At 21.4% G+C, this 15020-nt stretch overlaps 7 protein-coding genes across 7 annotated transcripts; 5 read left to right on the top strand and 2 right to left on the bottom strand.

Moving 5' to 3' along the window:
* Positions 1–1344: 1344 nt before the first annotated feature.
* Positions 1345–2141, bottom strand: SRAE_2000044700 (39S ribosomal protein L47, mitochondrial; the record flags this gene model as incomplete). The annotated part of the gene is made up of 4 exons (XM_024651278.1): positions 1345–1716; positions 1763–1802; positions 1869–2072; positions 2113–2141. 4 exons carry the CDS (start codon positions 2139–2141, stop codon positions 1345–1347), a joined length of 645 nt encoding a protein of 214 aa, XP_024504971.1.
* A 207-nt stretch (positions 2142–2348) lies between these two features.
* SRAE_2000044600 (FeS cluster biogenesis domain and Ribosomal protein L27 family and FeS cluster insertion protein family-containing protein) lies at positions 2349–3459 on the top strand (the record flags this gene model as incomplete). Its single annotated transcript, XM_024651277.1, has 4 exons — positions 2349–2528; positions 2579–2759; positions 3162–3277; positions 3322–3459. 4 exons carry the CDS (start codon positions 2349–2351, stop codon positions 3457–3459), a joined length of 615 nt encoding a protein of 204 aa, XP_024504970.1.
* Positions 3460–3609: 150 nt separating this feature from the next.
* Positions 3610–5770, top strand: SRAE_2000044500 (Tetratricopeptide-like helical domain and Tetratricopeptide repeat-containing domain and Tetratricopeptide repeat-containing protein; the record flags this gene model as incomplete). The annotated part of the gene is made up of 4 exons (XM_024651276.1): positions 3610–4344; positions 4390–4733; positions 5002–5189; positions 5412–5770. 4 exons carry the CDS (start codon positions 3610–3612, stop codon positions 5768–5770), a joined length of 1626 nt encoding a protein of 541 aa, XP_024504969.1.
* Positions 5771–6166: 396 nt separating this feature from the next.
* Positions 6167–7248, top strand: SRAE_2000044400 (Palmitoyltransferase; the record flags this gene model as incomplete). Its single annotated transcript, XM_024651275.1, has 4 exons — positions 6167–6372; positions 6410–6540; positions 6590–6871; positions 6920–7248. The coding sequence occupies 4 exons, from the start codon at positions 6167–6169 to the stop codon at positions 7246–7248; spliced, it is 948 nt and encodes a 315-aa protein (XP_024504968.1).
* Positions 7249–8069: 821 nt separating this feature from the next.
* On the top strand, positions 8070–9477 carry SRAE_2000044300 (Hypothetical protein; the record flags this gene model as incomplete). Its single annotated transcript, XM_024651273.1, has 2 exons — positions 8070–8260; positions 8325–9477. The coding sequence occupies 2 exons, from the start codon at positions 8070–8072 to the stop codon at positions 9475–9477; spliced, it is 1344 nt and encodes a 447-aa protein (XP_024504967.1).
* A 544-nt stretch (positions 9478–10021) lies between these two features.
* SRAE_2000044200 (Hypothetical protein) lies at positions 10022–10589 on the top strand (the record flags this gene model as incomplete). The annotated part of the gene is made up of 2 exons (XM_024651272.1): positions 10022–10231; positions 10518–10589. 2 exons carry the CDS (start codon positions 10022–10024, stop codon positions 10587–10589), a joined length of 282 nt encoding a protein of 93 aa, XP_024504966.1.
* A 1800-nt stretch (positions 10590–12389) lies between these two features.
* SRAE_2000044100 (Hypothetical protein) lies at positions 12390–13064 on the bottom strand (the record flags this gene model as incomplete). The annotated part of the gene is made up of 1 exon (XM_024651271.1): positions 12390–13064. The coding sequence occupies one exon, from the start codon at positions 13062–13064 to the stop codon at positions 12390–12392; it is 675 nt and encodes a 224-aa protein (XP_024504965.1).
* Positions 13065–15020: the final 1956 nt, after the last annotated feature.

The following is a 15020-nucleotide window of genomic DNA, read 5'->3' as shown; positions in this document are numbered from 1 at the left end:
ATTTTTCTTTTAATTAAAGATTATTAATAAACTTTCATTTTTAATTAAAAATTAATAAATTCATATATTAAAATTATTTTATGGTAATAAAAGTTAAACATTTTGTAGTATTTGTCTTTTTTTTTTACAACTTTATTAAAATCTTTTTCTTTTTTTTTTACATTCAAAAGTATACCTACTAAAATTTTCTTTTTATCAATAGTTTTCATATTTGTCTTTTCAATCTTTTATTTTATAAAAAAAAAATTTGTTTAATATTTTAATTATTAACTATTTTTTTATTTTAATTAAGTGTAGAAAATTATTTTTTTTTTCCTATGTATATTTAAATTTACTGTACTTTATTTTGTACTCAGTCATTTTCACCTTTACAAGTTCTGGGGTAAAATAATATTTTTATGATAAACAAGTAAGAATGAGGAAGTAAAAAATTTGTGTCACTTATTGGTTTGATGAAATTGTAGTTATTGAATAATAATCCTTCTTTATTACATCCATCATGTAAATATATTTTCCACTCATAACTATTAATAACCACTTCAAGTGATAATAAAAGTTAGAAAATAATTAACTTTTAAAATATTAATAGTCTCAAATGTTATGACTAGTAGTTAAAGTTTTAATTATTTTCACTTTTTTTATATTACAATTATTTTTACCTGGAAGTTATTTTTAAAAAGAATAAAAAAAAATTAAATACAATAAACAATAAAGATTTTCTTCTTTTTAATCAAATCAATTATAATATAAAAAAAAAGATAAACATCAAGTTGACAAAAGTTTTTTGATCATAAAAAAAAAATTTTCAACCAAATATATATGTACTTTTAAAGTATAAACAACCATTAAAACAAATTATTAAGATATCTTAAAATAATATCTTTAAAATTTTATTAGATAAAAAAATCATGTTATCCATATTTACCATACAATTTTTATTACCTTCACGGGATGAAATAGAAATTAAATGCCATAATTAATTTTAAAATGATTCACTTTCATGAATATAAAAATTAACTATAATATTAAGAGAAAATCATAATATTATTTTTATACATATTAATTGAATATTCAAAAAGGAACATCATAAAAGAATTATAGAGTAATGAAGTCTAACTATTTTTAAATATTTCAATAGTTTGCTTTTAAATATTTGGATAAGGGTAAAAATTTTTTATATAAAGTATTAGGTTAAAAAACTTTTATCTAATACTTTATCTTAAAGGAAGTGGTAATCTTAACTTTTTAAAGACAATTGAAATGTCAAAATTTAATAAAAAAAAAACAACTATTTATTAAATACATGTCAACTTAACAAGCGTAGTTTAAAAAGTTTAACAGCAATTATTTATATCTTAATCCTTTAACTTGAGATATATCATTATATGTTTTTCTTAAACTTCTCAAATATTTTACTTGACTCTCATTCTTTTGATCTTCCAAAACTTTCATGTTACCTAATTCAATATCTTGCCAATACTTCTTTTCATTCCATAATTTTTGCATAATATAAGCATCCTCATCCAGATAAGGAATTTCATATTCCTTTTGTTTTGTAATTTCATTTGGTAAAGCATGTTCTTCAACTTGTTTTTCATATGTAAAACCAAGAAAACTTGTAACACGTCTTTTTCTTGGAGTTGCTGGTAATCCTGTCTCTAATTCATAAAAAGCATTATTTCTTTCACTGATAACTTCTTCAATATTTTCCATACTCTTAAGATTTAAAAATTAATTAATTAAAAAATAATTAGAAAATTACCATTTTAACACGATCATTTCTTTCATCATTAGGAAATGGCCTATTTGTAGAAGTATATGCATGTTTCATAGTTAATAGCATGTTTCTTTCTTTTAACAAAACATACCATAATTTATGAAGATCAGTGTTGCTTTTAAGCCGCAACTCATCAATAGTCCATTCTCTTCCTGGTCTTCTAGACCTAGGTATATCTTCAAGATCCCAATTTTTTGGCTCATCAAAAAATTCTTTAAATAATCCTAATTTTTCATAAGATGCATCCTTATTGAATGATCTCTTTATTATTGGATTTATTAATTTTTTATTGAAACTAAAAAAAATATAATGATAACATTTGTTATTAAACGTACTTTAATAATTTTCCAACATTCCTTAACATAATTTATAATAATATATATAAATAAAAATAAAATATATTATTTTCTAGAAGTATAAAAATCTTACAAAACAATTTATTTTAATTGGAATATCGTTTACCATTAGTATATCTTGCAACATTATCATTTTCTAAATTCATTATTCACTTTCTTAAAGTAAGAAAAAAGAAATATTTATAGTTATTGTATTTTTTTTATAATATATAAATATGACTTCTAAAATGGTATCAGTGCCTACAAAGAATTTAATATTTACATCTATCAGAACATTATTGCGGCCACCAGCAAATATACCATTTCAAGGTGTATATAGACAGAATGGTGAGACAGTCTTAAAAGATGAATTATTAATTGTTCAAAAACGATTCAATTGGCATCCAGGAAGAAATGTAAATTGTGGTGAAATATATTAATAATAATTAAAAAAAATTTTTTTTAGGTATATTTTGAAATAGATAGATCATTTTGCCTAATAAAAGCAATGTTTGATGGCAAAGTTTTATTCAGTCGGGAGAAGGTTGATCTTGATATGACAATACCAGAAATTAAGAAGGAGTATGGATCACAGATTACAGAAGATCTTTATAAATTAACTGTTAATGTAATTCCTTTTGAAGAGAGTAATACTTTTGTGTTAAAAAATATTAAACAAAAAAAATAAGTAATAGTTATGTTGTTTTAGAAAAATTTTTGAAGTTATTATGAATACTGTTTCTAGGAATAATGTTTTTATATTTAAAAAAATATTGTTATAATAAATATTTTTTATAAATATATCTTTATTTTGTTTTGACATAAAGTTACTATCTTATATGAATATCTCTTTTTAGGCATTTTTTTTATTATTTATTTTATCTTGTGTAGCATGATTCCCATAGGAAAGAATTTAATAAGAAATAATTGTTTTAGAACAAGAATTGTTGCAAAATTCTGCTCAACGTTAAAAAATGATTTGATACTAACAACTAATTGTATTGATAGGCTAAAAAAAGTTTTAAAAAAAGATGAATTTTTACGTATAGAAGTTCAAGGTGGTGGATGTTCGGGATTTGAATATAAATTTAGATTTGATAATATTCTTAATAAAAATCAAGATTTAGTTTTTGGTGATAATGATGCTAAAGTTGTTGTAGATGATGTAAGATTAAAAGATTTTTTTTATTTATTAATATATTATTATAGATTAGTATGGAATATTTAAAAGGTGCAACAGTAGATTATGTTTCAGAATTATTACGGACATCTTTTAAAATAGTTAAAAATCCAATTGCTGAAAAGGGTTGTTCTTGTGGATCGAGTTTTGCTCCACGATTAGATTAATAATGTATATATTTTTAACATAGTTTTTATATAGATAAATTTCTTTAAGATATATTTTTACTAAAAAAAATAAGTATGTGCTTTAATAATATCTTTTTATTTATATATCCAAAAAAATTTTTTTTAATCAAATATTTTTTTTTATAAAGAATGATTAGAAGAATTAGTAATTTACGTAGAATTTTTACAACGGGTTTATATCATACAAGAATGTTATCTTCCTTCTCAGTAAATACTCAATGTACTAATAATCAAGGAGGTAGTTATAACAAAAATGACGATGAAAAGGTAAACTCAAAGTTTTCGGGAAATGTAGTTTTATATGCATCAATACTCATGACATTAAAAAGTTTTTTTGGAATTGAAAAACTTCCTATAAATGATGATCCTATACGTGAATTGGTCAAAAAAGCTTGGTTTTGTACACAAGATGGTAAATTTGATGAAGCAATAGAAATCTTGGAAGAAGCAGTAAAATTGGCTTTTGAAATAAAAGATGAAAAATTAGTTACAAGAATTTATTCTGAGCTTGGTGATGTTTATTATAAAATGAATAACAATGAAAAAGCTAATGAATATTATAAGATAACTCTTCAACGTTACATAGAATTTCATAAATATACTGATAATCATCCTGCTTTTATATTGACATCTATTAAATTAGCAACTGTCTATGCTGATGAAGGTGATATTGACTCTGCTGAATTAGGATATAAACATTGTATAAAAAAACAAATGGCTAATGTTGATGAGCATCTTAAAAAATATTTAGTTTCTCATGGTGCTTATGCACAAGAAAATAATATTGTTGATGCTCGATCTTTTGAATTTTCAGATCCATTAGCTTTATATGGTTATAGTTTAAACACTTATGCACATTTTTTGGTAAAAAATTAAATTTTTATTTCATCTTATTTGTAAATATTTTAGATAAATTATCGTGATGAAAGTAGATTAACAGAAGCTGAAGAATGTATGGATGAATCATTGAAAATAGCTTATACAATTTATGGATCAACAAGTTTTCATTTAATTAATATTTTAAATAATTTTAGTTCAGATTGTATGAGAAAAAAATATTATACTTTAGCTAGAAAATATTTAGAAATTGGTATTAATAGAGTTATCAATTTAACAAACAATAATGATTTAATAGTTGAATTTTATTGTAATTATGCAAGAACATTATATGAGACAGGTGAAAATGAAAAAGCAAAAGAATATGCTGAGAAAGCAGTATCTTTTTCTAAAAATAGTAATGAAAATATTCAGAAGTTTGCTAATGGCTGCTTGTCTTTCATAAAAAAAGATTCTGCGGGAAAAAGTGGAAAAACTAAATGGTTGTACTTTTTTTAGATGTAATTGTTATAGTGTTTTTTTTTTTACCATAAATATACTATTATTGCTGATTAAAATAAAGATATTTCATTAGTATTTTTTTTTAATATTTAATTTAAATTTAATAGAAAAATATGGAAATTAAATTTTATCTTTTATTTATTTTTTAACCTTATTTTTTATTTTATTTTATCTATTAAATAGTAATATAATGATTTCTTGTCAATTTAATGGTTCATTTTTGGAAAGAAATTATTTATATTTTATTTGTAAACTTGTGACAACTCTTCAAAAATGGATAAAAGTTGATGAAGAAAAAACATTGTATACAAAAACTAAATCTTGTGCTAAGAAAATAGCTACAAAGACTGGAGATAAAATTATTGAAGCAGGTAATTTGTTAAAGGATGAGCTATTATCTTCTACTAATAAAATTGCTAATAAAAAAACAAATATTTTCTATATCATTGATAATGTTGTTGAAAATTGTATAAAATTTTTTGTTAATCCATATATTTATTATAACATACTATTATTAATAATAATCAGTTTATTATTTATCTTACTTTGGAAATGTAGATTTTATTTTTCAAAGAAAAATGATATCAATAAAGTAGCAATGAGAACATCATTTAATGTTTCACCAAGTAAATCAGATACATCACTAATTATTAAGACAGCAAACATCAATCTTAACAAAGATACAAAACAACAATCTCAAAAAAAAGTAGTATACCAAAAATCTGATATAAATTTCGAATTACAAGACCAAAAAAGAAATGAAGAAATTGATGAAAACTTAAAAAAAAGGTTAAATGAAGCTGTTGAAATTGTATCCCAATTAAATAATATAACAGATTGGAATTTCAATATAAAAAAAGTTTCTCCAAAATGTAAATCTGTTCATGGTGAAATTGATTATATTGAAAATAAAACAACAGCTGCAAAAAAATATCTAAAATTATCAAAATAAATACACTAATTATTTTAAGATAACATTATAATTACTAATAACTTTATATCATAATATATCTTCATAATGATTAATAAAATATTATTTTAATATATAATAACAACCTTTTCTATTTTTAATTAAAAAAAATAATAGTTATGAATTATTAAAAAAGTGTTTCTGAGAAAAAAAAAATTAAATCTATAAATAAATGTTAAAACATTTAGTTTTAAATATTTAATTTAAATTTTGAATAAAATAAACTAAAAGCATTTAGATGTAGTATAATATTAAAATTTTAGTTTAATATTTTTTTTTTGCATTATATAATTAATTATTTCATAAATTTTATATATAGTTAAATATAAATAATTGTTTAAAAATTTTATTAAGCAAAATAAAGTAAATAAAAAAGTTATGGGGTTTAATTATAAAAAATTTTTTATACCAAATTGTTGTATTAAAAAAGAGGATGATGGTGGTTTTATAACACCAAAAATAAGAAGATCACCAAATTATTGGGTATTATTTGATAAAAGAATCATCCTTACATATTATTATAAAAATAGTTTAATATCAATTTTTTTAATGACTTTATTTGTTTTTATTCTTCAATTTGAAACGTAAGTTATTTATGTAATTTATTATAATTATTTTTAGATTACCTAAACTTTATAAAGATAATACTTTTTTAATAAATATTATTTGGATTTTTTATGGAATTTTTATATATCTTGTCATACGAATTATTACTACCGACCCTGGTATCATTCCTAAAGATAAATTTTCGGGTAAATTATTTTATTTTATTTTTTTTATCTATTTATTTATTCATTTTAGAAAAACTTCGACGTCTTGTAGTTGAAGAGTCATTATTTATGTCAATAGCAACATATTATAGAAATGAAAAAAATTATTGTACTGTATGCCATCATAATATGCCATATAAAACAATTCATTGTAAACGATGTAATTGTTGTGTTCTTGATTTGGATCATCATTGTAAAGTTTTAGGAGTATGTATAGGAAAAAGAAATTATCATTTTTTTGTTTTAATGCTTTTTATTTTATTTATTATTAATTTAATTGGATTAATAATTTCAACAATCTTTTTTTATGAAAGTAAGTTATATAATTTATATTTGAAAAAAAAAATATTTATTTTTTTAGAATTTATATCTGTATCATCATCTGAGTGGATAAATATGTTATTTTTTAAATATCCTTTATCAGGTGCATTACAATTTACAACATTATTATTACTATTTCCAATAGTTTATATGAATATACTTCACTGTAAATTAATATCATGTGAAGTAGGGACATATGCATATTTTATTAATATTTTACATCCATCACATGGAAGTGAAATAAAAAAATTTAGCTTCAAAAGGATGTTTTTAAATTATTATAAACTTTTTAAAAAACCTATACAACCAAGTTTATTAAGAATAGGACATGCATCAGATGATAAGCTTTCTTCAATAATAAGAAATTAATTACTATAAATAATTATTTTTTTAGTACTGTTGTATTTCAATATAACATTATATTTATTTTTATTTTATTTTTTTTAAAAATAGGAATCTATTTTATTTTATCACTATTAGATACAATTTAACAAAATTGATATTTATGAAGTATTAATTTATTTTTATTATTATCACATATAAACGCTTTCTAGAAAAAAAAATATTTTTTAAATATGTTATAATCTATGTATTTTAATGTATGTTTTATAAAATTTTAATTTAACAATTTTTTTTTATAAGCAAAGCTTAACAGTGAATAAATACAAATGTTATAGAGATTCGCAAAAAAATTATTATTATACTTAATGTATTTTAATTACTTTTTTATACAAAGAACTTTTTTTTTTTAAACATTATAAAATTATTATAAATCTTTGAAAATAAAATTTCTATAACTTATCATTTTATTAATAAGAGTTATAATAATATTTATTATTATAATACTATATATTTTTAATTTTTGTAATTGATTTATAAAACAATTTATATAATTAATTTTTTTTTATTATCCTTTAAGATATCCATTTTTATAAATATTACTTTAAGATATATATATATATATAAACAAAATATTTATAGAAACAATAATAATCTTCAACATATGCTTTTAATTTCCTATTTTTATTTTCAAAATTTCTAAAACTTTTATTATATATTTATTATATTTACATTTTAGTGAAACCATAAAAAAATATTTATAATATATAAATGTATATATTTACAGAGTTGTTATCATACTTCTTTACTTTTGTCCAGAATAATTATTATATATAATATATATTCAAAGTATGTCTATTCCACCAGAATTAATAATAAATGAAAAATTAAAATTAGATTATTCTGATGATAGCCATCCATCTGAAATGTCTTCAACAGAAGGCAATTCTAATTGTCTTACATCATCTAGCAGTGAAAATTATCTTAATGATCATAGAACAATTTTTCTTTGTGGTTACGTTCAAGGTAGATGGCATAATGAGTAAGATTTCTATTATTATTTTTTTTTTATTTATTTGAAATTAAAAAAAATCATTTATTTATAGATCTTTAAATAATATAACTAATGATTTATCTTCTGATTTTTTTGTATGTACAAATAAGACAAAAGAAAATTTTAGTTTTACATTAGCAAGAGATATGTTAAAAAATAGTAAAACATTTATATTTCTTTTAAATGAATATACTTTAAATGATTTAGCATGTCTTTTATGTTTACAATATGCTTATGAAATTCATTTACCTATTGTTGTATTAAGACCTCCAAAAACACAATTAATAATTTTAAATAAAAAAAATGTTGAAAATCCAGGAAAAGAGGATAATGGTGATGATGAAGAAAATATAAGAAATCGGATTAGTAATTTAAAGTTAGATCATCAATTAGATATTAAAATTATTTCAAAAATTTTATTTGAAGGATATGAAAAATCTATTTCATATGATAAACTTGAACATGAAAGAAGTATGATTAAAATTAAAAAACAACTTAAAATGAGTATACCAATTACAGCAAGGAGAATGTCAACAAGAAAAGTAGGTGTTATTGATATACCACATCAAATTACATTAATAAGGCATTACAAAAAAAATAAAAATTTTTATAGTATTAATAATATATGTGGTAAAATGGATCGTCAGGGAAGAACAAACATTGATGAAAGTGATATGTTAATACCAATTAAAAGAAATCCCTCAAAATGTAGAGTTACAGAAAAAGTTAAAAAAAGAAAATCAAACATAAAAGGATCATCATCATTAATAAATTTACCAATGAAATGTAATGAAAATAAAAATGATAATCAAGAAGTTAAAAATAATATTTATAAATCTGCCAAAAAAAATACTTCATCTTCAAATATTAGTACTACTAGATCTTCGGATTTAACATTTAGTGATAGAGCTACTTTTAAAAACACACGATACTTGGTATTTAATGGAAAAGATTCATCAAAAAAACCTTATCTTATCAATTTTCCTAATGATTTAATTACCCAGGATGGTGAAGTTATTGAATCAGAGATATACAATCAATTAAAAGCTAATTCAAATATTTATGGAAATGATGATAGTGATTTTGATGCTGATAGAGATTTCGATGAAAATGAAGATAAAATAAGAGCTGAAATAGCTATGAAAGTTAAAGGTACATTAAATGATGATGATTTATATAATTATGAAGATGATTTAGAGTTTTAAAATAAATATTATTTATCCCTATAAAAAATTATTTTACAAAATATAATATCAAAAAAAAAAATAAAAATATCTTTTTATGTATTGTAAACAATAAATAAATTTTTGATATTATTCTTTTCACATTTTAACAATAATCATTGTAAATCCTGATTTTATCTTCAATCAACTAATATACCTGTTCCTTTTCTGACAATTAAATAATAAAATTAAATGGTCAAAGAAGATAAGATAATTAAAAATGTATAATTATAATTATAAATGTTTTATATTTAAAGGATAATTATCATTCCTGATTTTATAAATATGTTTAAATCTTATTAAACTTTTATAAATTTATCTTTATTCAACTTTTATTTAATTAATATTAAAATTTATTTACTTTCCAACTAATTTATTCTTTTAATCAAATTTAGTTTAAAAAAATTTTTTTATCAAAATAAATAAACTTTTTATCTCTATCAACAGGAAATAAGTATAACATTTCAATCTTTTTTTTTTTTCCCTTGGACAACTAAAATATATTTGGAATAAAAAAAAAATAAATATGAATTATAAGATAAAAGAGAAGGCATTTCAAGTTATTCTTATGTTATTATTATTTATCATAACTCAAATTGTAGGACAAGGTTATCAAGAAATGATGGAACCAAAACCTCAGGGAAAGATTGCAAATATGGTTAATGATTGTTTTAATACTATTTGTAAACATTGGATTAAAGAATGCCACTGGTTTTGTGATAATATTCTTAATAAAGTAAGTTTTATTTTTTAAACTTTATATGCCCTTTATAAATCTATACATTTTTCTTATCTAATGTTGTGTTTTTTTTTATTTCTTTGAATAATATGAATAAATGAAAAAAGGCTAAAGATATATATATATATAATAAGTGTTAAATGTTTTAAAAGATAATAATGAATAAGTGTTATTAGCGTAATAAAAATATAAGCTATAAATTTAATGCATTCTTTTTTATTGATCTTACAAATATTTTAAATTTTTCACTTTTTTTTTATGTATAATTAACATTTTCTTTCAGGAAGCACATAATCGTTGCCTCGATTGTTTAGGATTTCGTGGAAGGCATTGTCTACAATGTTTTGACCTATAAAACAAATCTCTATACTTCAAATTAAATATCAAATATTATTTGAAAAAATTTGTTTCTTTTTTTTTAAATTATACCTATCCCTTAAATAATTAATTAAATAAACTATTTCTTTTATCTTTTTTTTTACATTCAATTTCACTTGTTCATTATCTACAACATATTAAAAGTACATTCGCCCTTAATAAGCAAAAGTTAAACAAACTTTCTATACATATTTTTAATAATAACAAAAAATTATTCACACTAACTTTTCACCACACAAAAATGTATTTTTTTTTTATCAGAACAAAAAAAAAACCCTAAATCTATAATATGAGAAGGAGAGAATGTTTAAAGGAAAAAATTATTTACATATGAGTAAATACATATAAATATATATATTTTGTTTAATCAACCTTAAAATAAATTCCTGAAATTAAAGTATACTTGGGTATAGGAATAAAAAAAAAATATAAAAGAAGATAATATTTAATCTATTTATTACTTTATTTATTCTTAAAAGAAAAAAAAAATCATATCCTTTAACAAAAGTAGTTTTACTTTTTTTCATTAAAAGTTGAAAATAAAAATGATATCATATGAATCTATTTTCCAACTATGCATTTATATATAATTAATATCAGAAAAAAAAAGTATACATACTTATAAAAAAAATAAAATAAAAACAAAAAATATTATGAAAATTATTTTTTATTAACAAATTTGATAAAGAAGACAAATTATTAAACGATTTGTAAGATAAACCGTATATAGGGTAATATATATATATAATATAATAAATTAAGAAAATTCAAAAATTTTTTGTCTTTTCAATAACAATATAATTACATATTTTATCAATAATATTGTAATAACTATCAAAAAAAAATTTAATAATCAAAAAGATCCTCTTTTAAAATTATGTAATAATATAAAAAAAATATTCCAAACAATTACTTCTTTTTGTTTCTTCTTTTTTTTTCATTATTACAAATTTTTCTCCAAAAAATTATAAATTTTTCTAAGACATTTAGTATATATCAAAAGATATCATAAAATATATATATATATATAAATATATACATATATATTATTTATAAAAGTTCTTTTTCTATAGAACTTATTTAAGAAAAATGTTCCTTTAAACAATAATAATTATGATAAAAAAAATAACAAAAAAGAAGAGAGAAATAATAATAAGTAGGTATATAAAATTAAATTTAAAAAAATAACATTATATATCATTGCTTCGTGACAATAAAAAAAAATATATATATATAATAGATAGATATACACAAAGAGAGTTTCTTTTTTGAAAGAGAGAGATCCTTTTTTAATGGAAATTTTTCTTCCTAACATTTAAAAAAAAAAGAAGTTATATTTGATCCCAGACACAGATACTTTAAACACACAAACAATTTTCCAATAATAATAATAATTTTAAAATAATTATAAAAACATATTACAATAGGTCTTATTTTTTTGATATAATTATTTAATAATAACATTAATAAAGATCAATAGCAATTTCTTTTTTCCTTTCTTGGTTAACAATAAAAAAAAAAGAAAAGAGAGAGATAATAAAACATATATATATACTCCAACTTAAACAGTCTTTTTCTGATTGGTTTATTATTTTTAATATAATTAAGAATTTCATTTTTGTTTTTTTTAATATAATAATACCCATCATTAATTGTTGTTAAATAATATAAAAAAAAATATATACCGTAAATATACATATTTCAGGTTTTCCTTTTTTTTTATTTTGGCCCATATATCCAGACAAAAAGAGACATATTAACATATAAAAATAACCATCTATTTGAATAGAATATTTTGTACTTTACCTCTTAAGGCCCATTGCATTTGACTCCATTCTGTTTTCCTCCAGGCCTCTGATTCACTTAACATATCACCAGTCCTTTCATATATTTTTATTTCATCTGGAAAATCTTTCAAAACAACTGATTTTTTAAGAAAATTTGGTGTATTTAATGGTCCTTTACAACTTAATGTAAATTCATCAATGTTAGTACTGTCGGAGGTATATGTTAAAGCAATATTCATGTCTTTGGCTATTGATATGAGTGATTGGATACAGAAGTTATCTGATAATGTAAAATTTGTTGATCCTGAAGGTGTTGATGTTGTGGTATTATTATTAGATGATGATGATTGTTGTTGGCAAATACCATTTACTTGATGCCCCTGAGATGTTGATGATGTAAAAGTTTGTTGTTGTTGTGAAGTCCCTGTACCAGGAGTACTCTGATTAGATGGTTGTTTAGGTGGTGAAACAAGACCATTACCAAAAGGTGTTGTAATTTTAGTTATATCATTACTTTGTGAAGTTAATTGTTGTAATAAATTTCCTCCACCACCAACATTATTTGATTGGTTGATAGCAGCAGCAGCAAAAATAAATGGATTCATACTAGAAAGTTGTCCAAGCATTTCATTAACATTATGTTGACTTTCTAATTTATTTAACATAAAGCTATTATTTTGTAATCCTAGTAAACCATTAATATCCAAACTATCACTTCCTTTAATTTTTTTAACCAATGGTTCATCAAGATCATTTTTGCTAATTCCATGGAGACTACCTCCTAATGTTGTTGAGATTCCATTTCCCTCACCAACATCTTCTTTTAGTTTATTGATATCATTTGGTATTGGTAAATTACCAAGAAAATTATTTATTGGATCATTCTTAAAATCCAAACCACTAACATCTCCGGCTGTCTTAATTTGGCTGGCGGCTAACTGTGCAAATACATCGACAGGATTTGTTGAGGTTCCTGAATTAAAAAGTGGATTTGATTGAGATACTGGTATTGGTGTTGAAAGACCATAAGGATTTTGAAATCCTCCTGCTCTATTTCTTTTTACATATGGCTGTGTTGGAGTCTATAATAAGAAAAAATTATTAATTTATTAATATAAAATTTTGTTTTATTTATATATATATATATATATTTTTTTTTTTTTGCTAAAAAAATTTATATTTTAATTTTTCTAACATTTTTAGTTATATTATTATTATCTTTCTGAGATAATGATGTTGTTGGGGTGTCATTATTATTAGATTTTGATGTCGATACATTATTATTAGCAATACAAGATTCACTATCAATAGTAGAAGTGTTAATATTAGTAGATGTTGAAACTGATGAAGAAATATTATTAATAATAGCTGATGAGGAAGTATTTGTGGTACTTGGTACCTCAACAGAATTAGATGATGAAGATTGTTGTGAAAATAAATCCAATGGTAAAAGATTCATCTTATCATTAGACAACGGAATTATACTATTACTATTTGTTGATGTTGTTGATTGAATTATTGCTGTTGTCTTATTGATATCATTTAACCCGCAAGTGGCGCTATTCAACAATGGATTGGTTGTTTTTTGCGCCATTCTGTTTAGGAGATCGGAAAGAAATAATTTTTGGACCGTTGATGTGTCACCTCCAGGTGAAGATAATGTACCATCATTTTCGGTATCCTCACGTGAGGTAGATGAACCTGATGGTCCATTAGAGGAGGGTGATCTTCGTGGTGTTGATGTTGATTTTGTTGTCTCTTTATTATTATTAGTTGTATTACTATTGTTATTATTTAATTCATTACGTACAGCTTTTCTTTTTCTAATTTTCATATCAAATGTCTCTTGTCCTACCAAATCTTTGTGAAAAGCTTTTAAATGCCCCCACATAGATTTAGTGGATGAATCACTTCTTTTCATTCTTTTACCACAATGAAAACATATAACTTGAAATGATGTTGGATCTGGCATATGATAATGTTTCCATACTTCAGAAATTTTACTATGAAAACGTGGACTAGGAACAGGACGTGTCCGTAATCCAATCTTTGGATTTACTACAGTATTAGGTAATGTTATAGAATTTTCCATTTTAAGTAAATGAGACAACGAATCAACGTCAAACCGGGGCAGCTTTGTTGATTCAGTTTGCAAGTCCATTCTAAAGTACAAATATTTTTAACCGTTAGATTCTATTTAACGATAAAAAAAGAAAAATAAATAAAAATAGTCAGTAATAAAAACGACTAAATGTAATACATTTGTGTTAATAAAAAGGAGAAAGTAAAAATTGTAAAAAAGAAATGAAAATATAGACGTCTATTATATAATATATATAGAAAAGTTTAATGGTCTACTCTCTCTTTTTGTCAACTACTAGACTCTTTCCAACCCCGTTCCAGACAATGTAATTTAAAATATGTGATATTTTAAACATATAATATTAATAGAAGATAGACTAAAATAAATATAATAAAAAAAAAGACCCAAAGTAAAGTGGAAATATATATTTACAAAGAAGGACAATTTTTCTTATGAAAATTTTTTTTTTTTTTTTTATAAATTATAAGAAATATAAATATGTTTTATATTTTACATGCCGTGGTACTTAAATGTTATT

Source organism: Strongyloides ratti (genome assembly GCF_001040885.1).
Source record: "Strongyloides ratti genome assembly S_ratti_ED321, chromosome : 2".
Lineage (NCBI taxonomy): Eukaryota > Metazoa > Nematoda > Chromadorea > Rhabditida > Strongyloididae > Strongyloides > Strongyloides ratti.
This window is presented reverse-complemented; position numbering and strand designations above follow the sequence as displayed.